Source organism: Parasteatoda tepidariorum, chromosome 11 (assembly GCF_982258835.1).
Source record: "Parasteatoda tepidariorum strain Cologne lab strain chromosome 11, Ptep-v5.0, whole genome shotgun sequence".
NCBI lineage: Eukaryota > Metazoa > Arthropoda > Arachnida > Araneae > Theridiidae > Parasteatoda > Parasteatoda tepidariorum.
Window position 1 is genome coordinate 27246245 of NC_141765.1, and position 24996 is coordinate 27271240.

The following is a 24996-nucleotide window of genomic DNA, read 5'->3' on the forward strand; positions in this document are numbered from 1 at the left end:
TTTAAACTCTTTTTTTAATGATACATCACAATACTCTTTTAGTGAGTTTTGAGCTTTCGTTTCACTGTCGTAATTTACTTAATTCTAGACTAATATAATGAATTTTTTTTTAAAACTAAAACAAAAATGTTCTTGAAAATAAGATGAAAATAACTAGCTGAAATGTTTACAAATCTTATAATCACAAATTAAAATTTTCAGCCAAGTTAATCAGTATATGAATATTGCACTTTTAAGATTGTTTCAGTGATTATTGTCAAAAATGTAGTAAATTTGGAGTTTTCATTTGTGCAAAGGAATTCTGAGTGAAAGTGATAGTTTAAATCCCACTTTCCTTGGTAAATTTATTATTTAAAAGGAAATATATGTTCAGTAAAATTAGAATCCTCATAATTGCATGTTTTTAAATTTTAAAATATTTTCTTCGTAAATATTTTTTATAAAATCAAATGAAGCAAAAAATAGAAAATAAAATAGTTTCTGAAAATAGTAAACTTTTAAATTAAGTATCAATGATTATGCAATTATTTTTAATTTATTCTATTCATTCCATTCGAGAATTATACTGTATTTATTACCTCCATATTTCTAAGTTTTTATCACACGTTTTTAAGACTTGGAATATATTAACAAGGTAAGTAAAATTAAAACTCAAAGATTATACTTAATTGACAGTGCACAGCTAAGAACGTAAAACACAAGTAAGTACAAATTTCATTCCTTTTTACCCTTGAAATAGCACGCAACCACTTATTAGCTCAGCATATATCGCAACAGATCATCTTGGTGTCCTAGAATCTTTCTTTATTCATATGAATGCTGATTTTCTTATTAACAACATTAGTTCCTAACCACCTCTCCATACTCCATAGCACGTGGAAATGCATTTTACCCTGATTTGTCTTTCTCGGTTACTGTGGTTTTTCTAGTTTTGCTTTACATCTTTTTTTTTCTCTCAACTACTTTGGTTTTTCAAGTTTTATTTCTCACCTTTGTTTTTCCATTTTCGCTTAACAACTTTACCATTCAGATTTCAAATCACTTTTTCTTTTTATTCACGTCTGATAAGTCTAGAAAATGGGAGCCTACTTTTAAGAGCCCATTTCCAATTTGCATATTTCTGAAATTTTTAATCAAGTAACACTTGTGGCTCCGTTTTATTGAAAACAGATGCGCTGCTATAGAAAAAATAAAAAAATTTCTAAGTTGTTTTCGAAAACTATTTCGTAATAATTTAGTGAAATGTTTTAGAATCACAGTTAGCTTCCAAGCAAGGAAATTTAAAGCGCTTTGAGAAAAAATTACTATTTTAATAACGTATAATCAAATTTTAATATTTATAAATTAATTCTTTAATTTGTTTGCTATTTAATATAATGCATTTAATTTGATGTGTAATATCAATAATTAATATATTCTTACTTTTTATTTTCTGGAGAGAAAAATTTAGTTTTAATATTGAAAATATACAAATGCACTCTATGAATCACCATTAATATGCTTGCTTATAAAGAAATATGTTTAATCTAGCATAATGTCTTACTCAAATTTGTCGCAAACTTTATTGTGCCAATTTGAATCAGAAGAAAATCAGAGGTTTTTACTTTAACATCTGATTTTATTTCATTGGAAATATGGTTTATTTTAACTGCCTTTAAGTTTCCATTGAAATTGAACAAAACTGTGAATAAATTATAGCTACTTCCTTAATAGTTTAAAAAATTTTACACCACCAATTATAAAAATTAAGTCATTATTTATCCCATTTTACTTCACTTTCACTTTTCACTTTTATTCCTTTAATTTAACATGTTCAAATGATTTCTAAAAAATTACTATTAACAGAAAAGTTTTAAAAATAAAGAAAAATAAAATTCTAGCATTATACAATAACATCAAAAATTACAATTTTAAGTTTTTTTATAAAATTACCCATTTGAAACAGAATCAGAAATTTATCACTTCTAAAACGTTTTTTAAAGTGATTATTAGATTTAATCTGCGGCTTTGGCTCGACAGATTTTTTTAGTGCAATTGTATAATTTTACAATTTTTATTTACAGCAAGGGATTTATGGAAACTCTACTCTTTCTGAAGAACCCATCGTTACAACTCGTACCGTTTTCGAATTAGAAGCTAAAACTGGAACGACATTGAATTCTGGTATATCTAAAAAAGACGGAGAAAATTTTACAGTAATTGAACCCAATACACTTCGATATTTTAGTGTAGAAGACTATGAGAATTCAACCAAAGTGACTCATAATGAAGAACAGGAAAACCTCAAAAACTTGACAACGGAAGTAGTCAATTCCACTGAAACTAATGTAATAACTAATACGAGTACATTTACAACGACAGATTTCATCTCAAATGCTCACTTACAATCTACCACAAATGCTACAACCAAAAATGCGTTTTATAATGCAGAACAAACTGATAATAATAGTCATGACTTAGATGTATCAAAGGAAGCAACAGAACAGAATTTTGATTTACATGAAAGGGAAGGTAATGAAACAGATTTAGAGATCCTGTCACAAAATGAGCCATTTACTTCTCTTGAAAATAACAAAAGATTTTCAGTAGATTTTGAAGGATCAGAAGCATATAACAAGGAACCTGTTTTATCTGCACATCCATCATCAGATTCTATCAAAATCTCTACAGGCAATTATAATACTGATAGACATGATGATGATATGGTTAAAGATGCATTTTACTCTGGATCTGCAGAGACCCGTGCTTCAAATAACTTTAAAAAAAGTCTTTCAGACTCTTCAAATGAAGAAAATTTTTCTACATCTGAATTGGAATCTATATATTCTATTGAAGTAAACAGAAACCCTAAAAGAATTGTAAAATTACAAAGTACGCAGACAGAAGGAAGATTAAGACCAGCACGACCAGATCCTGGTTATACAGATCGTCTTGAGCTCGACCTTGTTAGGCCTTACAGACCAGACACACCTTTGCATCAATATCCGTATTACAGACCTACTCCTGATTACCGTACACCAGTAATTAGACAAGATGCTGAGTTTACAAGACCAGCGAGACCAGATCCAGATTTTCACCTATTGTCATTTAAGCCCAGTTATACGTATTCAAGACCATCATACAAAAATAGGACATTTGTGAGTACAGAATCACCGACTTCAAGACCATACAGACCAACTTATAATCGCCCTAGCTATTCTCAGATAAGTTTTGGAAAACCCTACAGACCTGATTATTCTAAATCTCCATCCACCTCATGGAATGAAGCCAGTTTTCTTCACAAAAGTGGTTTAGCCCCAAATAGTGACTTAAGCTATGATAGTGAAATTTCTAGAGCAGATTATGATTTTACTATAGTAGATGATGTAGATCATAAAGAACCGACTAATTTGTCAGAAAAGAACGATACAACAGTTACAAGCCGACCAAACTTTGTTGATAATACAGTTTCGCTTGTGCCAAACAAAACTGAAATTGCAATAAATCATCAAAATGTTTCTAGTCCAAATAATGTTTTAAAGGAACCACTTCAGGGCAATGATGAGGTTGATAATAATACAGAGGAATTATTCTCACCAGGACTGGTAACACATTATGGAAATTTAACAAAAGTTGAATGTAAGTATGAGAATCCTTAATTCCTCGTTCATGCATTTAAAATTATTTCTAAAGTACTCAAAAAATATTAAATAAAATTTCATTTAGTTGAAATTCGTTGTAACGAGAAAGCAAAAACTAAGGATATTTGCTCGTGTGATAATGTTTAGGAACGGCTACTTTTTTGCTTTTTTTAATTTTCATTAAAGAGAAGAAAAAAAGAAAAACGCCTTAATCGTGGTGGAGCTTTTTAAGTTCATTTACAGAAAAACTTTTGCTTTTTTGAAATTTATAGTTAAACGTGTATAAGTTGAAATAGAATTGAATAATGTTGGTCATACGAAACAAGTATAAAAATGGTTAGTTAGATAACGATGTTCAAACACAAGAAAGAAAAATTTGAAATAAGCTAAAAATGTTAAAAACAGTTAGCTAATTATAAAGATGTCCCAATAGTATCGAACATAAAAATCTATGTTAGGGTGGAAACTATTTGAAACTTTTTATGTTTTAAAAAAAATATTTTATTTTATTATATTTAGCAGGATAAAAATATTCGAGAACATTTTTCAAGTAACTTAAACGATGAAAATAGCATTTTCAGACTTTAAATGGGGTTTTCCTAAAACCAAAGTTTTTCTTTCTACTAAATTCGGTAACTTATTTAGTTTCCCCCCGATTTACTTGCTAATTAACAACATGAGGATAACTAACGGAATTTTCGTTTCAAACGGGATATTTTTTTTAAAATTATAGTTTTACATTATGATTATAAAATGGTAAACCCGGCTTTTAAAATAATTTATACTATTTATGGACTCTTTTAATTTCATATTAAAAAAAAGCTACATGCAGCAAAAGCTACATGAATAATGTACATTCTGCTTAACTTTATTAAATTGAATAAAAATCGAAAGAGTCCGTACTTTATAGATGTATTCTAAGAGAAGGATTATATTATTAAAAACACACTCGTTAATTAAAAATAATTTATTTCGTTAACTAAATATATTTTAAGTTTAGCTTAAATATACAGAATGAAGGGAAAATAAATCATCATGTTTTTATTTGTCAACGGAATCATAAATTTACTTAAGAAAAAGGCCTTTTTTAGAAAACCGCTATGACTGTTGTTGTTGTTGACGTATGTAATTAAGGCAGAGGGGGTGCGATTGTCCTTGTTTTCCAGTGGTGCCATCTATGGCCAAGAATTCGACTTCTGCCACCCTCATACGTCACACCCGTTTGTAGGGTGGATCCATTCATGCATCCATTCATTCATCCACAGATCGTAATTTTGACCTGAATTATTGGTGCCAGAATTATTACCTGAATTATTACCCCAGAGGTATTGATTTGTTATGGGAACATGGATGACTTTGAGACTCGACAGATTTAACGTGCATCAGTCACCATTTACAACACGGGGAGTCTTCGGCCGGCTGAACAGCTACGACTATTCCACTTAAATGATAGCTTTAAGATTACGATATGATACAAAATAAGCTGGTGCTTCTCCTAAAATGATAGAATAATAACTGAAGTTCTAAAATCAGTTACAAAAAGTACTTTTTTTAAGTTCATGTATTGTGCGCAAAAAAGGTGGACACTCCAAATAACTTTTGATCTAATATTCGGATTTTCACATGCTAGGACCCCTTAATGGTTCGAGGGTGTGGTCTCAAACAGGTTAATTAGTTAGTCTAGGCGCTACTTTAAGTTATGAAATCATACACAAAAACATACTTTCTCTGAAAAATCATATTCTTATTTTTTGTTTGGGGAGGGATTCGGAATTTCAACCTTCAAAACATGGGGAGGAGTTGTAATCTAGAAAATTTGATCTCATAAGTAAAGGCAAGAGAGTTTTCGAAAGTTTGGATCTCTCAATACTAATTTCACTTTTTGCGTATTTTGCCACATTTCTAGAAATTTTTAAGTGAATTGAAATTTTTTTACATGTTTAGACAAGGATAATTCCACGTAAAAATTATTTTTAATGTATATTTATTATTTTATTTAATATTCTATAGCTAAGAGATCAAAAATTACTAAAGCTAATTAATATAGTTTTTTAATTTTTACGTGCCTCGTCATAATTCAATGAAAGGGATTCTAAAGCAGGAAAACAAATTATTTAAATTCTTAAAACTCTCTAACCAAAAATAATTTCAAGGAAAGTTTTTGTTTATAATTATTTAATATTATTCAATTTAATAAAAAAAATATGTGTGTGTGATTTATACTTTTAATTTTTATGTACACATTTGTTTGTGTTATGTTTAACTACGTAGTTTTAAATGTCTAAATCCAAAATATGTAATATAAATCCTGCAAATAGTTCCTGAGAAATAACTATCCTTAATATGATTTTTTTAATAAAACTGTTAAGTTTTATGCTTTATAATAAGTGATAACCTTATAATAATTGATTTTCAAACTATAGTATCTCTTTTTAAAAAAAGTAGGATTGCTTTTAATCTTTAAACAGCGAAAAATATCAGTTACAATTTTTGAAAAAAGTGATCATTCAAAACCTAGGATGAACTTTATCCCGTTTGACTCATAACCTTTTTTTCTCTTCGAAAATGTAATGAATGCCTGTTTGTTTCTAATGGATGTCTGTATGCCAACAACTTTATACTGGGTGTTTAAAAAACAACTACTTTTTTAAGGAAAAGGAACTTTATTTCCACAAACACAATCACAGGTCTACTACAGTTCATATTGTAGTTAGACATGGCATCCCTTAATATAACTATGGAGTCGCAACGTTCAACACAGACACGAAACTGGTATCCGATTTTACAAAAGAAGCAATGATCCATCCCTTGAGTATTTTAGAAGATATTAACTTGACTAAGCACACAAGGGATTTTAAAATAAAAAATATCCCAAGGCATGAAAGTAGTGAATCTAGGTACGCATAACTAAAGTATCTCGTCATACTACCTTGCTCTATGCATTGATTTGTTTAAAATAATCGCATAGAGTGTGAGTAAAATCTGGAGGTGCCTCGTTCGGTCAGAAAATCACAGAAAAGTTGTAAAACAGAAAAAAAATGTTCGTTTACTTATTCCATGAAATGAGTTGTTATTTTTGTTACACCCTTTATATTTAATATTTCATCAACTGCCAACTCTTTTAGCATTCTTAGTCTTGAACAATGCATGCTAATCTTTTAAAGACCTGTTCAAATTTTATATAAAGACCAATTCCTGGTTTAGAAATTGATAATTTTACCTGGCTTTCTCAGTTTTTTAATTAACACTGTAAAGTTATTTTAGTTTCGTAAAAAAATAATAAAACATTAAAAACGTGTATTTCTTAAATTAAAATATGTTTAAATATTGGAATATTCTCACTTATTAGAAGTCTTACTCGAGTTATGAGACGTCCTCACAATTATATTTCTATTTTTTTTCCCTTTTTATAGGCTTCAAAAATGTAATGCTTGCAAAAAAAAAAAAAAAGAAAAAAAAGTTAATTGAACACAATTGTTTAATACAGTTTAATCAATTCAGTTCTAACAATTTTCTCACTTAGAGTTTAAATATATTCAACAGTTAAAATATCTTCACCTATTAGAAATTTGATTTGTGTTGTACCCACTTTTTTTTAAACATTTTATAGGTTTAAAAAGTGAAATGCTTACATAAAAAAATTTATCGCATTCAATTTTCATAATATAGTCAAATCTACTTTAATGGTCTCCTCTAAACAACAGCATATCCTCAAAAATGATAATATTTTTACTGAACTGAACATCTTCCATAGAATTTACTATATGGTGAACCTTCTAAACAGCGATTTCCGAACAATGATCACCCGTATCTAGCATGAATTTCATTACAATGTGGATTTTAGTCAAATTTTCGCTTTTTCATCTCTATCTTGGAATGACTTTAATTGATCATCTACTGTGAAATACATCCAACCATTCACTTCACCCTAACATAATTGATAAGTAATCTATAAGCGATAAACAGCAAGGAGCTCCAAAATTGACCGTCAGTCATCATCAGAATCATTAATTGATCATTACTAAACATATTATCCCTTAACGGTAATCACATTCCAGTTACAAAAGAACAATTTTTAAGCATCCATAAAGAAGTTAATCATTGAGACTGAGACAATTTGACAGTTTCGTTCCACCTATTAGAGATAAACTGCGTCTTTGATAGGTGTCTTCATAAATCAAGTGAATCTTGTTCCAGCATTCACAATGGGTGGCAATTCCTAGTGCTTCGACTTTCACTTTAAGCAATTCAGAGAAATTACTCGCGCATGCGAGAAACTAGTAACTACATTGTAAAAGATGTTGGTGTACTGTTGCCACCATTTTTTGGTGTTAAGGTTATCTAAAAATGTTTACTGTGCATTTTCTTAGTTCTTCTTGTCTACGCGTGGACAGGAACCGTTTTTCCCAAACACGACTCATCTTTAAATCTCAGGCATAACTGATTTTTCTAATTCTTGATTTGTCAAAACTTGGTAATCCTCAAAAGGCAACAGATAGTGATCCAATCGTCATTTTAGTAAAAAATGGACATAAACTGTTCTTCCCTTTTGATCTTCATATTAAAATTATATAAAAATCTATAATTAATTTATAATTTTTTTTCTTCACAGATGTAAAAGCTGATTGCTTTGATAGTTACATGAAAGTGACAGTTCGGTTCAATGGAACATTTGATGGATTAATTTACAGCTCTGGATATGCTCAAGATTCTTCTTGTAGTTATGTTAATGGTTCTGGTAGAAATCAATACGAGTTTATCATCCGACTGAATCGTTGTGGCACTCTTGGCCAACAGGATGTGTCAGATCCATCAAGCGAGGTAATTTTACTTCTAAAAACAATATACAGTGTATTTATAGCTAAGTTTAAAGTATGAAAATTTTCTAAAATGAAGATTTTAAAACTATCAATTTGTTGATTAGGATTTGTTGGAAATTGAATTTCTATTATCTAATTTATGGATTTGAAGAAAATTTAATAAAAGTGAAAAGGGTTGGGACCTAAACCGTTTAATCCAACTAGGCATAACTTACAGATTTAAGAAAAGAAAAGGCCTTAAATATATGGTTGCTCGAATATCAAAATTTTTTAAATCTTAATACAATGGCAAAAAATAATTTAATTTCAGAACCTAATGTAGTGTAAATTATAGGTATCATCATATTATATATTCCATATATCTACTTTCAGCTTCCAGATATCCGGGGGGAAATGTAGTTGAGTTGATTTAAAAGCATTTTATTGACTGGATCAGTACAACACAATGAAAAAATTTCGAAATGGGCTCTGATACTTTGCTTTTAGTGAGGCAAGAGGTCTGGTTATATCAGGACAGCTGAGATACAGTGGGCATAAAAAATGGCCAAGAAATGAGCCTCGAATAAGGAGAAGGGACGCTTTTCGGTTTTGTATATTTTACTAAATGAGTGGAAATAAGAACTGTAAATTTGAAAACCAAAATTTCTGGTAAACCGTTGCTATATGAACGTAATAATTACAAAATTAAATAGTTTAATTACCGTATATTTGGTTTTTACAAACCAGAAATATGGTTTCAGAACTGTCCTTGCCACACAACTTTACCAATATCTAACTTTATATAACTTCACTAGTTCAGTTTTATGATGCATTCATTCGTGTCACATTCATTTGCGTCACGTATAAATATTTATTTTATATATATTTACTTATTATTATATATTTAGTTATTACTATATATTTACTTATCATTATATATTTACTTATTATTATATATTTACTTATTATCATATATTTACTTATTTGTATAGGGTAGACACGTTCGAGCCCAGTATTTAGTGAACACTTTAACTGTTCAATATAATCCTGTAATTGAGGAAGATATTGATGAACACTTCAGAGTTACATGCGAATATGGTTATGACTTTTGGAAAACAGTAACTTTTCCAATGATGAACGTCGAGTAAGTATTTATTATATATTTCAAACACTAGAGAACACTTAAAATAACCTTTATCATTTTCAAGACATCTAAGGACTTTAAATTGAAATTTATGTAAAAGTGTTAAAAATATACCAATAATCGTTATAAGTGGAATATTATATTTTTTTCTATTATATATTTTTTCTTTAATTTTTGAACATAAATGGTTATTAAAAAAACAGTTCAGCTTGAAATAATGAAATTCTAGATTGCTTATACCTTAAGATATATGTAGATAAGACATATTGACTTTTAAGCGAAATAATTATATTTCACTGTAATTGTTATGTGTTAGTATGTATTTCGTAGTGATAAGAAAATATCACCAATAATAACATTTTTTCTAACGGCCAGATTTTTAAACTAAGTTGCAATCTAAATGCTTCAAACAGTAAGCTTCAACTATACGAATTAATAAGTGCTGACTATTTATTAAATTACAGAATCAGACACTACACATTTTTTCTGAAAATTCACACATTTTTTTTCACTTTTTTTTTGTCACACCTAGTCTGTAAAAAGATGTAAATGGCTAAGTTAAGAAAAAAGAAATCAAGTCTTAGTAGTTTTGCCAAGAGGTCAAAAATCGAGCCCCTTAAATGTTACTTTCACTTTTTGTGTATTTCGCCCGGCCTTGGAAATTTTTATGAGCACACAATTATAAAACTCGTTTATACATCGATAATTCCATAGAAAAAAATATCAATATTTCTTTTTATTAGTTTAGTTTATAACGGCAAAAAAATTGAATAGTAAGATAGTTTTAAAATTTCAATGAACGAAATATCAGAACAGTTAGAACATTTCCGAAAGTCTGATTTTCCATTTTTATTTATCAACAATAAGTCGATTGATTTTCTTCCCATGATGTCATTAAAAATAATTTACTTGAAATTGATGTAAAATTCACATATTTTTCAATCTTTTTGACCATTATTTAATAAAAAGATTAAAAATAATAAGTAATGACAATTACAATGAAAATTTGACATTGTCGAAGGAGTAAGGCAGCAATGCTTTCTGACTTGATCTTGAAAACTGCTATTCAAAAAACTTTAAGTTATACTGCATGGTGCTATTTTATCAGACGCCTATATTCTGTATAAAACTGCAACTGAAGTGATGTAAAGGTAATAAATGTAACTATCTCCTTTTGTAATTTTCTAAATTTCATTTACATCGATAATAAGAATGTTTTTAATCACTGATTTATAAATTTTTAATCCATATTTTGTAAAAGTTTTAAGGTTTTTTAAAAGATTTACTTTTTTTCGAAATAAAATTTATATTACATATATAATCAAAGGAGCCATAACAAGTAGAACAGACTAATGAAGCACAGACTCATGAACCACAAAATAATTTTCCCTGTTACGCCCGTTCCCCGTTATTAAATTATTTTTTCTGTTATTATAAAGTATAGTTAATTTTAATACTTAAGCAATACCTATTGCAAAATTTATATACTAAGACAATATAAGTTTTTTCCAATTAACAATTTTATCAAAATTTTCATATTTTAATAGCGTATAACAGACTGATTAATTATTAAGAATATTATGAACCAATTTATAAAAGATTGAAAACATGATGTTCAATAAAAAGAAAAACGATATCCTCTTTTCATAAGGGACTGAGTAAATAAGGTCTGAAAATAAGGAATCTTGGATAAAATGACATGTGTTAATAAATTTTAATGCGAAAAAGTCTTTTTAAATTAAAATTTAAGCAAAAAAAAAGAGAATCCGTTTTAAATTTCTCATGTTAAAAAATATTTGTTATTGCCAATTTTTTTCTGTTCTTCCAATCTTGTAAATATAAAAAATTTAAAATGCATTGTTAGAACCCTAATCTTACAAGGGATAATCTTAACATTATCTCAAATTCGTATTTATTTGATATTGTGTTGATAAGCAGTGAACTTTTTTCCGTTTTCCTTACGCATTTCTTTTTTTTCTTCTTTTTTTGGATCTTCATTTCGTAATTATTATAAATTCGAAAGTGCTGTAGTTAGATTAGTCATGACAGATTTTTTTTTCAAATTGTTGTATCGCAAACATTTTCTCGCAAGCAATTTTTGACATAAACGGGTATATGTTATCTTAGACGAGCTGCATTAGATTTTCAAGGTACTCTTAAAAGTGCTGTACAGATACCGGCAGTAATGTAGGCGTGGTTCGAAAAGAAAGTCGTGATCAGAGAAATTGTTCCACGCCAAAATAATGGTTATTTCCTCTCTCATCACTATTGAAAAAAAATTAATAAAAAAAAAAGCTACTCAATAAACTGAAAAGTTTTTTTTGTCTAAATATATGGGTATAAATATTTCGCTTTTTTAGTATTTTTATTAAAATTTATAAGCATCACTTTACAAACTTTTCTGTATTCAGAAAAAAGCATTAAAATTTATTAAAAACCTGGAAAAAAATTGAAATTCTAAGACTTTAGTTACACAAAGATAATTTTGAGCAAAAATTAATTTCAATAAGTATTTGCTATTTTTTAAAAATTTCAATTTAACAATAGCTGTGTTATGTTGCTATAAATTTCAAAACAAAAAACTTGACATAAACCCGTACAATATTTCCCGGGGAAAAACAAATTAAAATTGTGACCTATCATTAAAGGGATAATTTTAAAAAAAATATTCGAAAACTTTGCGATTTTTTCATTTAAAATTTTATGATTTAAATTTAAGATTACGCAAAGCTACATGATATAAAAATGCAAAACAGAAATTAATTTTTAATTTAATTTCAAATTTATTTAATAAAATTTCTAATTTGCATCGAATTTATTTAATGAAATTTCTCATTTATTTAATAATTAGTAATTGTAAGTTACTTTTTTACATGAAGTTTTGCTTGGGTAACGATATTTTACACTTAATCTTAAATGTTTAGATTCTTGCGAAAACATTACATCTAGAGAAAGGGAAGTACGTAAAAATAAACGGATTAAAAAGGCTAAGCAATACTATAGAAACCTCATTTCGTCAGTTATTTTGAAGGTCAAGAATCAGAATCTATTAAAATAAAAAACGTATATATATATATATATATATATATATATATATATATATATATATATATATATATATATATATATATATTCCGAAGCAGTTTGGTGTTGCTTTTGATTCTGAAATTTATTAATATTCCGAATTAATTAATTAAAATATTTAAGGATTGAACATCAAAAGTTTAAGATTTTGTCATTTAATAGTATTTTGTGAAAATTCCATAGCACTTTCAATTTTCCTTAATTTGTAAGAAGTGACAAGACATTTTACGGAAATGTGGTTCTGAAGATTCTTAAAATATTTATTAAGGATGATGGAACAAACTTTATACACCATTTTCATTATAATAAGAGTACTTCACATTCTTTTTGACATAATGTTTTACAGAAATTTTTTTTTTTCGCTCTCTTAAAAAAAAAACTACAGTACCGCTCAAAAGTATCAGTACACCTAGAAACTTATAAAAAAATGGCAAAATTCAAAGTATCATAACTTCTTTAAAAATGATCAAAAGTGCTTCTGCTTTAGCTCATTTTGAAGCTTAAAATCTTTACTTTTATGTAATCTAATTGTTTTTAATTAATATATTTTGCAACTATGTACAATTAGACTCTAAACAATCATAGAAAATTGTATTAATTTTCTGTGAAGTTTGACGCGATGTACGGGCACAAAGGGGTTAGATATTGTTAATTTTTATTATACCATTGAAAAATTTGGTATTGTAGCTTTCATTTAAAAAGAAAAAATTCCAAAAAAACATGTTTTTTGACGAAGTTATTGTCAAATAAAAAAAAAGGTTTTTTTTCAGAATGTAATGATTTTTCAGCAATTATAATGAATTTTAGTGTAATTATAATATTATACGAAAATTTTTTAATTAAAATAAATTAAAATTTAATATTTCTCGATAATATTATTTCATAATTTATTATAACAATTTTAACTTTTTTTTTGGAAAATATAATAATGAAATAAGAATCAACGTTTACAATTTAATATTTTGAAATTTATTTTTTCGTATTTTTCTCAGAAAAAATTAGAATTTTTTCTGAGATACAGTTATAAGATTTTACATACAGTTTTGTTTTCAAATTTTTTCTGAGAAAAATACGAAAAAATAAATTTCAAAATATTAAATTGTAAACGTTGATTCTTATTTCATTATTATATTTTCCAAAAAAAAAAGTTGAAATTGTTATAATAAATTATGAAATAATATTATCAAGAAATATTAAATTTTAATTAAAAAATTTTCATATCATATTATAATTACACTGAAATTCATTATAATTGCTGAAAAATCATTAAATTCTGAAAAAAAACTTTTTTTTTTATTTGGCAATAACTTCGTCAAAAAACATGTTTTTTTAGAATTTTTTTTTAAATGAAAGCTAAAAGTCCAAATTTTTCATTGGTATAATAAAAATTAACAATATCTAACCCCTTTGCGCCCGTACATCGCGTCAAACTTCACAAAAAATTAATACAATTTTCTATGATTGTTTAGAGTGTAATTGTACATAGTTGCAAAATATATTAATTAAAAACAATTAGAATACATAAAAGTAGAGATTTTAAGCTTCAAAATGAGCTAAAGCAGAAGCATTTTTGATCATTTTTAAAGAAGTTATGACACTTTGAATTTTGCCATTTTTTTATAAGTTTCTAGGTGTACTGATACTTTTGAGCGGTACTGTATTTCAAAAACTATTTCAAAACTATTTCAACTATTAAAAAAATACTATTTTCTTTAAAAAAAAATTGTTCAAGCTCTATTAGTAAAAGAAATGTACAGCTTTACTACTTAATATCGCGGTGATGATACATACAAATAATTGAAGTAGCCAAAATTTTATTTATATCCTCGATACATTAAGTCTAATTTTATTCTAAGCATACTATTTTTTTTTGCCGATTGTACATACGCGATTATGAAGTAATAGTGTTCTTGATATTTAGACTTTAATATTATCATGTTTTCAAATTGTTTCATATGACGAAACAATTCAGTAAATTCTGTTAACAAAATTATGATGTTATAAATTAAAGAGCAAAATATTTCTAAAGTGAGCAGATCATTTTTTTCTCTTTACAGAAGTGGTGCATTTCAAGAAAAAACGGGGAATACAGTGGTATTCACTTTACCTCCACCACAATGTCATATGGAAATACGATATGGATATGGACCAACTGGCCAAAGGATAACTGGACCCGTGAATGTAGGAGACCATATTACCTTAGTCATTCATATGAAAAGTGAAGCAGGTAACATAATATTTATTATGAAATTTACAAATGTATGCCTTGGCAAAATTTTTTATTTTTTGCTGTCATTGTTGTGAAGCGAATTCAAAACATGCTCATTAAAAGTTATAGAATTCCAATCATGTTTTACTAATATTTTAAGAGTCTAATATAACTTAATGGGAGAGAGAAAAGAATTGTTTCGCCAATAGAATTCAAGCACATGTTTAATCTTAATCAAGTTAAAGGCGAGTTTAGTTAGTACACTGCTAGAAATTTCTCGGAAAAAATGGTTAAATAACAATTTATTTAAATGTATTTTACCATATTTAAACAAAGCAGTCAAATATCCATAAATAAAATGGAATTTAAATTGTTAACTGTGAGAAAAACCGTTTATTAACCACTTTCATCTAATACCGTTAAACAACCGGAACTTTATCGCACCAACTAGGCCCACCTAATGAACCCGCTTAGTTCCTTGCAGTTTGTTAAAGCATATTATAGCCGAAAAGGCTTATCTGTTAATCTCATGACCGATAGAATGATGGTTCGAGTGCCAACGTCGGCATCACAATATTTCCTCCATTCCTTTCAATACATGAAGAGTTTCAAGCATTCTGCACCCTCTAGTTTGTCACCTTGGACAAATAGAAAAAGATACTCGCATTCACGCATAGATGGCAGCACCATAAACCCACTTAACATGAAAAGTCTAGTACTTCTCAGCTCTTACGATATGTGAAACAATCAAATAAACTAATTAAACACACATTCCACGGTTCATTTGATAAAACGCAATTAAAACATAACCTAACTCCAATGCTCATTACCTAATAAAAAGCGTAGCTCCAATGTCCGGTTAAATTCCTTTTTTACGGTTTTAAAATCATGCTACTAGTAAATGGTTAAAACACCGTATAGTTTTCTATTCATGTTTTTTTTAACCATACTAGTTATCGACGGTTTCAAAACCCTAAACGTAAAAAAAATGTTCCTTGCGGTAAAATTTACGGTTGATTGGATGGAGAGACTCTTGCCGGTTATTTTACCGTAATTCTAAAAGGAAAATTCTAACAATGTACCAGTGAACATAAGTGAAAAAAGAAATCAATCGCTTATACGTATTATCTTTTGGTCTAATAATCGGATATCGAGTGTTTAATTTCTATCTTAAGAGACCTCATTCCTTGCAGTTGAGCTCAACCGTACAAAGGGTGTATATGGAGGGGGGAAATATTAAATACGCATTTAATCATCTGCATTTACTTTTCAAAAATACACTAATGATAGTCATTCACTGTACTGTACACGGCAGTCTCGATTTTACCTCTTTCAACATCGAATTGAGCAATTAAATCCTCATGTAGAATAGTATAAAGAAATGCTGAACGAAATTTCGGTAATGAGTTTTTTTCTGGATTTACACTTCATTAACCAAAGATGAGGAATGTTGGTTATACTACAGCTATACGTCAACAAATCTCAAATTCACGGTATTTAGGCAATTAGAAAAGAAAATTATCTCACAATGCCAAAAATTGGAATACCAAATGGAAAGGAATTATTAATGATTATTTTAAAAACATGGCTTTTTAAAAATGCATCATTTGAAACTGAACGTACTTTAACCTTCAAATAATATTCGTTGATGGTAATCTCCCAATTTTTTTTCCAAAGCTATAAAAAGGAGTTCTCACAACCTTCAACACTTCTACATCACAAATACCATATTACTGTTCTAAGGAAATAAAGAAATCTTGACAACGTCTCAAATTACATGGTTAGATGGTTTAACCCATGCACTTTATAACTATTTTTCTTTTCTGAAGCAAATAACTATTTGAAGTTATGCAAATTCTCTTAAGAAAACGAAATAATGAAGGTCTGAAAAAAATATTTAATGCCCGATTGAATAAGAACAATGACTAGACTAGCTCAACGAATAGTCTGAGAACATTTCAACGATTGTGACAAAACAGTTTTTTTTCTTTTTTTAAAACGCTCTGACCGAACATTTTAGACTTATTGCAGCACATCAATTTCACAATTTATTAGGAAATGCAACAAATCATAAAACGAGCACGAGTACGCAGTCATCACCGGAAATCTAATCCGGGAAACCTGTTTGTCAAGCAGAAACACTAACCCTCATACCATCCTGTCATACAGGTTTGACATATTCAACCTTTAATACAAACATTGAAGATATCTAAGAATGCACTGAGATGACACTGAGTGAGAAGGCAATTTCGTCAAGTGTTTGAGAGTTTACAGTTTGTCAAAAAGCACGTGATTTCGTGACGAAATAATAATCATAAAAAATGAGAGGATCGTATCAGAGAATTATTACTTAATAAACATCTGAACATTTTATTAGGTTTGGGGTTCGATAAAATACCTTTACAATATTAGAAATATTAATATCTTTACAAAATTAAACTCACTGTGTTATAATTAAAACCTACTGGATTATTATGCGTTCTTTTGAATATAGTTGGAAAAATATCAAGGGAAACTGGGAAAAATATCAAGGGAAACTGGGAAAAATATCAAGTTTTAAAAAAAAAATAAAAAAAATAAAATGGTTGCATTTATGCTTGAGCCTTCTACTTTCATTTGCATTCAAAAACTTTCATAATTTTACAGGAGGTCTAACAGAAACTAAAAGCCCCTCAGACGCTAAGACATTGATTCTCAACCACTGTGTCGCTGCACTTTTGTGTGCCGCCGAACTCTTAAAATGTGCCGCCAAATATTAGAAATGATATAATTTATAATGCTTTTTTTTTTTAATTATGAGTAAAGTTTAAATTAAAGAAAAGTGTATATATATACATGCATATATACTTTCTATAATTTTTCCACGCTTTAACAGCGTGAACATTTTTGTCGGCGATTGTATTGTCTCTGACAATCTTAAAATAAGATGGAAGTGTTTAAATTGTATATGACACAATTTTAAATAATGTTGTAAGAGTTAATCATTAAAGTAAGCTATGCAATTAATAAACAAATTAACAAAGGATAGCTAAAAAAACAAATATATAAAAAACAAATTAACAGAGGATAACTAACAAAAATTAAGCTAACAATTAATCATTAGCAAAAAAACGAGTTAACAAGAAATCACAAAAAAATAACAGTTAATAATTATAGAAAAAAAGCTAACAGTTAATAACTAGCAAAAAAATAAATAACTGTTAATAAATACTGTCATTAATCCCTTAATAAATGTGCTTTTGTAGTACATATTATTTTATTTCACATTCAAAATTATTATCGCAAACTATTTAACACAGTGTAAAATAGGTAATTAAACAACCTTTAATCTAATTTTTTTTATTGTGTGCCGTCAAATTTCGAAATCGTTAAAAGTGTGCCGCAACAAAAAAAAAGGTTGAGAATCACTGCGCTAAGACAAAGTCGCATCTACACTTCTAAACCAAAAATCTTCAAGGCACCTTTAAATTATCGGAAAAGCTTCATGATAATATTTTAAAAGAAGAATACATTTTTTTCAATGATGACTGGCTCAAAAATAAATCACAATTTCATCAATATTTTTTGTTTCTAATTAGCATTAGCTGGCATTTTATTAAGACGCGATTCTCAAGAATTTAGCAAGATGTTGAACAAGAGTTAAAAAAAAGCTAGGCACCGTGAAGAATCATAAGCTCTGAGAAAATTGCTTTGATAGGTCAATGTCATACATAACATTAGATCTCATGTTGCTATATAATTGCATAATTTATTCAATAGATGAAACAACACTGATCCCTGACTTCCTGAATGCTTAGTACATCATTAATGCACAAGCATTGTGTTGTTAAAATTCTTGACAGGTCCTTTCACTTTGTTCATTGTCGTCACCGTTTTTCAGATTCTGTCGTGAAATAAAATATTTGTGCCTCTGGACTTGAAAGCTACCATTAATTCATTTTTTAAAATATACTTTTGCATTCTTTTTTATTTATATACTCACGGGAAATTTTCTGTTTGATCCCATTAGTTTCTTTTACTCATTGATTACAAAAGACTGCTTCAGTAATTGATTGCATAACTCTTTAGAAAATCAATATTGTGCAAATGCATGTAAACTCTGTTAAGAAAAACCCCGTAAAAGTTACGGATTTAAACTGGCAGTTTGGTTGCGAAAAACAGTAAAGCTTACGAAGTACATCTGTAGCCTCAGTGGTTTTTTTTTTTTTTTTTTTTTATCATACAAGAACAAGTCTGTTTCGTAAAAATTAGGAAGAAAACTAGAAGTCTAAATGGTTTTTTAAAATACCAAAATAAGTTTTTTCTGTAAAAATTACAAATTAAATCTGAAGTTACAATAGAATTTTACCTGGTGGGAACAAGTTTACTCTGTAAAAATTATGTAGTAAATCTGTACTCGTAACAGATACCGCGGTAGGTGCAAGCCGGGAGTAGAATTCGTATCGATTAGGCATCGCCGGGATTCGAATCTTGATCCCCTCTTTGGGGGTAGGCGAGCGCTCTACCCCCTGAGGCACGGCAGCTCAAACGTTTTAATAAGAAGAAAAGTCAGAGATTGTTTTTACTTTAAAAGTCTTATATACTCAAAAGTCTTATACATTCAAATAATATTTAAGTATCAAAGCGTTAAAAACTTAAGTGACCCACCTTGTTGCTATTTGCAACTTATCAAAAAGTTATATCTAAAGAAAACTAATAATCACAGTTTTATTTATGCGATGCAAAAAAAAAAAAAAAAACACTAAATAATTGCAGGAAATTAAGAGCAAAGAATAAAAAATAATCTTAAAATAAATCAAGAAAATATTAAGTTATCGTACGGTAAACAAAATTAAATAACAAAAGCTAGAATTTGAACTGATGGTTTTAATGCGTTTATGATTAGGTTGAAAAGCAGTTAAAAACCGTTTTGTTAACTAAGCAGTTTTATACCGTCAAATTTACAGAGAATGTTCGGAAAAAAACTTGGTATTTTTTAACAGCTAAGCAAATATAAGAATTAAGTATCAAATTTTATTTAATCATTTGTATAGATTATAGTTTCAGTATTTCAACGGTTTTCTTAATTCGAATTTCATAAAAATTTTACAAAGTATTGGAATATGTTATTTATAATAAAAATAAATTTTAAATTATGTGCAAAACCATTTATGTCTGAATTTATATTTTGTGGTCTGTAAACAATGGAAAATATTGAGAAATAAGGTCATGCAGGGTAATTTGATGATAAAAGCAAATTTTTTACCCTTATTGTTGCTAGATTGCTATATCCAAAAAATATTTTAAAAAAGTTTAGCACATTTAAGTTATTATATCATAGAATTTTATTTATCACGTAATTTTATTTATCATATAAATTCATTTATCATGGAATTTTACATTACAATCGTCCAGAACACATTAAAATCTGTTTTAAGAAAAAAAAATTGCTCATTTTTAGTAACATCTCTTCAGCGTGTATTTAAAATTTTTAACAATGAGGGTGGGTTTAAGTCATGCACTAAAAATGATCTAAAATGCATATAAATCTTTGAAAATTTTTATAATAGTAAAAAATATTTATTTATTTGAGAGTCGAAAGATTAATTAGCCTCTGATGGTGATTTTCCTCAATTTATGAGATAAAGGATTATATAACTAAACTGCTGTTTGTAGAAAATGCAACACCATGAAAGAATCATCAGAATCAAATGAAATTTAATGCAGAAACGACTTGTACTGATACAAATAAATGATGAAATTTTCAAAACAAAAGAAACAAAGTAAGCGTCCGAAATCAGTATTTGGTGCAGCCACCACGCGCTGCAATAAGTGCTGCTATACGACGTGGCATGGAGTCAAACAGATGTTGAATATCTGCTTGAGGAAGAGAATTCCATATCGCTTGTATGCGCAACCAAAGTTCGTCTTTGGAAACTGCAGGACGCGGATCACGAGTGAGACGCCGACCAACCATATCCCACACGTGCTCAATAGGCGACATATCCGGCGAATAAGCAGGCCAAGGAAGAAGTTGCATGCGTTGTGCTGAACAGAAGTCTCTAACAGTCCGCGCAACATGTGGGCGTGCATTATCCTGCTGAAAGATAGCTCCAGGGATGCCTTGAAGGAAAGGAACGACTTCGGGCTGTAGCACTTCACGGACGTATCTGTTGCTATTGAGATTACCCTCAATTCGTATCAAATTGGATCGTCCATGATACGAAATCGCACCCCAGACCATAACTCCGGGTGTTCGACCACTATGTCGTTCAATAATACACTCAGGAAGGCAGCGTTGACCGGCATAACGTCTAACACGAACACGGCCATCATGGGTCCACAAATTGAAGCGTGATTCATCTGAAAAGACAACTTGGTGCCAATCAGCTCGCCAGTCTCTGTGCTCAAGAGCCCACTGCCGACGCAGCCGTCGATGATCCGCCGTGAGGGGAATCCTGTATAATGGCACCCTTGCACGCAATCCACGGCGCAGCAGACGACGACGAATTGACGAAGCCGACAATTGTACACCTGTAGCAGTAGACCAATGTGCTGCCAGCTGCCTGGAGGAAGCTGTGCGATCATTCACCGCCATGCGGAGCAGGTGTCGATCATCGCGCTCTGACGTCACCTTCTGTCGTCCAGTGCCTGTTTTTCGAGTTGTTCGGTGCTCGTCGGTCCACTGCTTCCAAACTCGCATCACTGTGGAACTGTTCCGTTGCATACGAGCTGCTATTGCGCGATAGGAAAATCCTCCTTCTCGAAGGCCGATTATCCTCCCTCGTTCAAACTCCGTAAGTTGCTTGAATTTCTTATTCTTCCGTCGTGGAGGCATACTCAGGTCTCACTAAACGTTTGCCACTAACAAATAATCATAGACTATTTTCAACGTCCCGCTACAGCACTTTATTTATACGCTTTCAGCATCAATTCAGAGGGCGCTGCGCGCGCCATGCACGCGCGATGGCTCTGAAACTTTATTAATTTGCATAATATCCTATAATTGACATTTGCTGCGAATTTCATTTGATTCTGATGATTCCTTCATGGTGTTGCATTTTCTACAAACAGCAGTTTAATTATAAACAATACTAGTTAATCCAGCTAAATTAACTAAAGTAACTTAAAAGACATTTTGAATATCAACGATTATTGGTTTCCTTTATTTCCTAAATAAATATTCCGCCAATTCAATAAATTTAATTAAATTTTTTTAATGCTGCACAACATTACTTAATACAGTCTTCGAAAATATTCATTATATATTTTATTAAAAATTGCTTGAAAAATAATGCTTTCTAATATATGAAACTGTATTAACTTTAAATGCCGTTTTGAATTCAATACATAAATTTAAGTCTGATTAAAGATTAAACTTTTTTAATTATTTGAAAATTGTTTGACAAAAGCAATTTTAAGAAACAATGTAGTTTCTAATTAAAGAAATGTTATCTAAATGTGACTTAGAGCTCTTATTGTATGTATAAAAATAATTTTTTTTTAAATATAAAAAATTATTGAACATATGGTAAGGAACATCCGTCTATCTATTCATGAAATAACTATAAAACTCTCATAAAAAGTTTTAACGGTCACTCACCGGGAATCACACAGTAAGCATGTTTACAAACAGTTTATTTGTTTACTGACAGCAAAGTTATTTCTCTTTATATATGCATCACTAAACAAAGTATTTCTAATAAAAAATACGCTTTAAAGTTGTTTCTTCTTACTTTCCAAAAAACAAAGCCTCTAATTCAAGTTCAAAGTCAAGACATAAAATAAAACACAATCTTTTCTTACATATTCCTTTTAAAAAGAAACTGAACATTTTAAGTTGTATTTTAAATGGAGCATAATAGCTTCGACAGCCTCAAAGATTTTAACAATAGCTCTATTCTACCTATATTGATGAAAATGTTTATTCAAAAATTGCTAAGGCGTATCCCAAACACTGTAATCCATTCTTTGTTTGTAATCCTTTCTCTTCATATAAAAAAAAAGAAGAAAGGACTTTTTTTAAAGTTTCCTATAAATCAAGTAGTGTTTCTTTTTTTTTTTCACTTCAGTTTATTGTACAGTTTGCGGAGATTAAATGAATCGTGAAGCAAGTTACATAAAAGTGATTATAAAAAAATCTCTACGGTGGTTTGTCTTTTTCATTAAATTTTTATTATTCTTAAATAATTACCCTCGCTTCTTTTTTTATTTTATTTTAGAAATTCCTTTTAAATGAACTATCTCTTAATGATTAGGAACAAAAAAAAAATCTGTTATCCAAATCAGTATTTAATGTAACTTTCGGTTTCGAAACAATAAAAGGTGAAAAACCTTATCTTGAATAGATGACAGAGCCATCAACCAAATCAACCGCTAAGGAGAAAGTATTGGGAATGTTTTTTCTCTGTTCAAGCGGCAGCTGCTTTTCACACATCAGTTCACGACCTTTTTTGACGGTTAAAGTTAGAAAACTATCTTTAAAACCGACGGATGAAGTCTAGATGAAGAGTATCTGATCGTGTTGGCCGTGACAATGAAAAAATAACCAGTTTTGTAACTTTTTTTAAAGACTGATGCTGGTCCTTTTATCATTCAACAAAGCAATCCTTTTGTTCAACCAAAAATACCGTTCAATTTCTTTTCGTGTATAATTTGTAACCTCATAAATTTACTCTACATTTAATAAATCATGTGTCGTGTTATCGTGAATGCTGTTATGTTAATTAGTCCCACAGTTCTGTTTTTTAAATAAATGAAAGAGTCGTGATAATTTACTGCTAATAATTAACACTGAGAAACAAAAGAATTGGTCATCTTAATTTCTCTATTAAGGATAAGTATTTTTATTCTCCTAAATTAGAGCTTTCTTAATAATATATCATAAAGTTTTCTTTTGTGAAAAAAATTAATAATTCTAAAAAAATTCAATTTTTTTTAACAAAAAAAAAAATAGTTTATTAATTCTAGTTTGGTAGGCTAATTTTCTGAAAAAAATTTAAGGAGGAACCAGAATTTAAAAAAAGCTCCCTTCGGTTAATTGGTTAATTAGAACTTTCTTCGAAAATAAAGCAAAAAATAATAAATGAAATAATGTGGAAAAATAAATAAAAAAGAATGCAACGCTTTAATATCATCATTAAAACATGGATAGGCATTAATACTCGGATTTTTTTTCTCTCATTTATATAGCTGCGTTTAGTTATGATTAATTGAGCAATTCGATTTCCCCATAATTTTCCTTAACCATTTGTAGCCTAATTTTTTTTTCTAGTTTTCCATGTGTAAAAATTTGCAGTCACAAAATTGCGTTCGGTTACTCTGGTTAGTAGGCTTCATAAATTTTCACTAGTTATCTGTTAATTTATTAACGTTGTCAAAAATTGAACAAAATATATATTTTGTTTAATTTTTGAGAGTGTTAATAAATTAACAGATAAGATGAGAAGATTTTTTTTTCTCTTAATAGCTTTTATTTAAGTTTCTATAGCTTTTATCAATGGTTTCAGATCTAAATATAAAGTTCTGTGTTACTAGTACTCAATGATGGGCATAAATCCTTCACTTTTTCTAAATATTAATAAATAAATATTAAAAATTTTTATCCTTTTCTTAAAAAACTACACATTCTGTAGCAAAAAATCATTTTAAATTTCCAAACTACTAAATTCTAGATGAAATGATGTTTGTTTCAATTTCTGTACTGACTTAATCATTCATTTTTCAGGGGGTTTTGATATTTTGGTTAGCGATTGCCATGCTCACAATGGAGCTGGGAAACGATTGCAACTCATTGATGAAAATGGGTAAGTTTACAATTCGCATTTTTTTAATATATATATATTATTTGTTTTTTTTTTTTTTTTTGATTGAAAAAAAATAAAGGACTAAAGAACAATTTTGTCCATGCTAAAAGAAGAACGATGTTGGAAAAGCATGGTTTTCAGATAAATGCTATTAAATTTTGAAGATTAGTAAGTACTGTAGGTTTCTCAACTCTTTTTGGAAGTTTGTAATACTTCCAAAAATTACAATTTAAAAAAAATTCTAATATAGAATTCGATTTTTGGAAACATCCATTATAGTGTTCCGCCTTAAAGCTTTATTAGTGCTAAAATCAAGTCAGATGATAAACAATTCTTATTACTTTAATTTCATTTA

General features: G+C 28.9%; 1 protein-coding gene across 1 annotated transcript in view; it reads left to right on the plus strand.

Moving 5' to 3' along the window:
* Window positions 1–24996, plus strand: part of LOC107442360 (uncharacterized) — a 70096-nt gene that overhangs the window by 27922 nt on the left and 17178 nt on the right. The window contains exons 3-7 of the mRNA XM_016055910.4: window positions 2064–3618; window positions 8233–8441; window positions 9412–9563; window positions 14705–14874; window positions 24563–24641. Of these exons, the coding sequence (XP_015911396.2) occupies window positions 2064–3618; window positions 8233–8441; window positions 9412–9563; window positions 14705–14874; window positions 24563–24641 (2165 nt within the window). The remainder of the gene's footprint in view (window positions 1–2063; window positions 3619–8232; window positions 8442–9411; window positions 9564–14704; window positions 14875–24562; window positions 24642–24996) is intronic.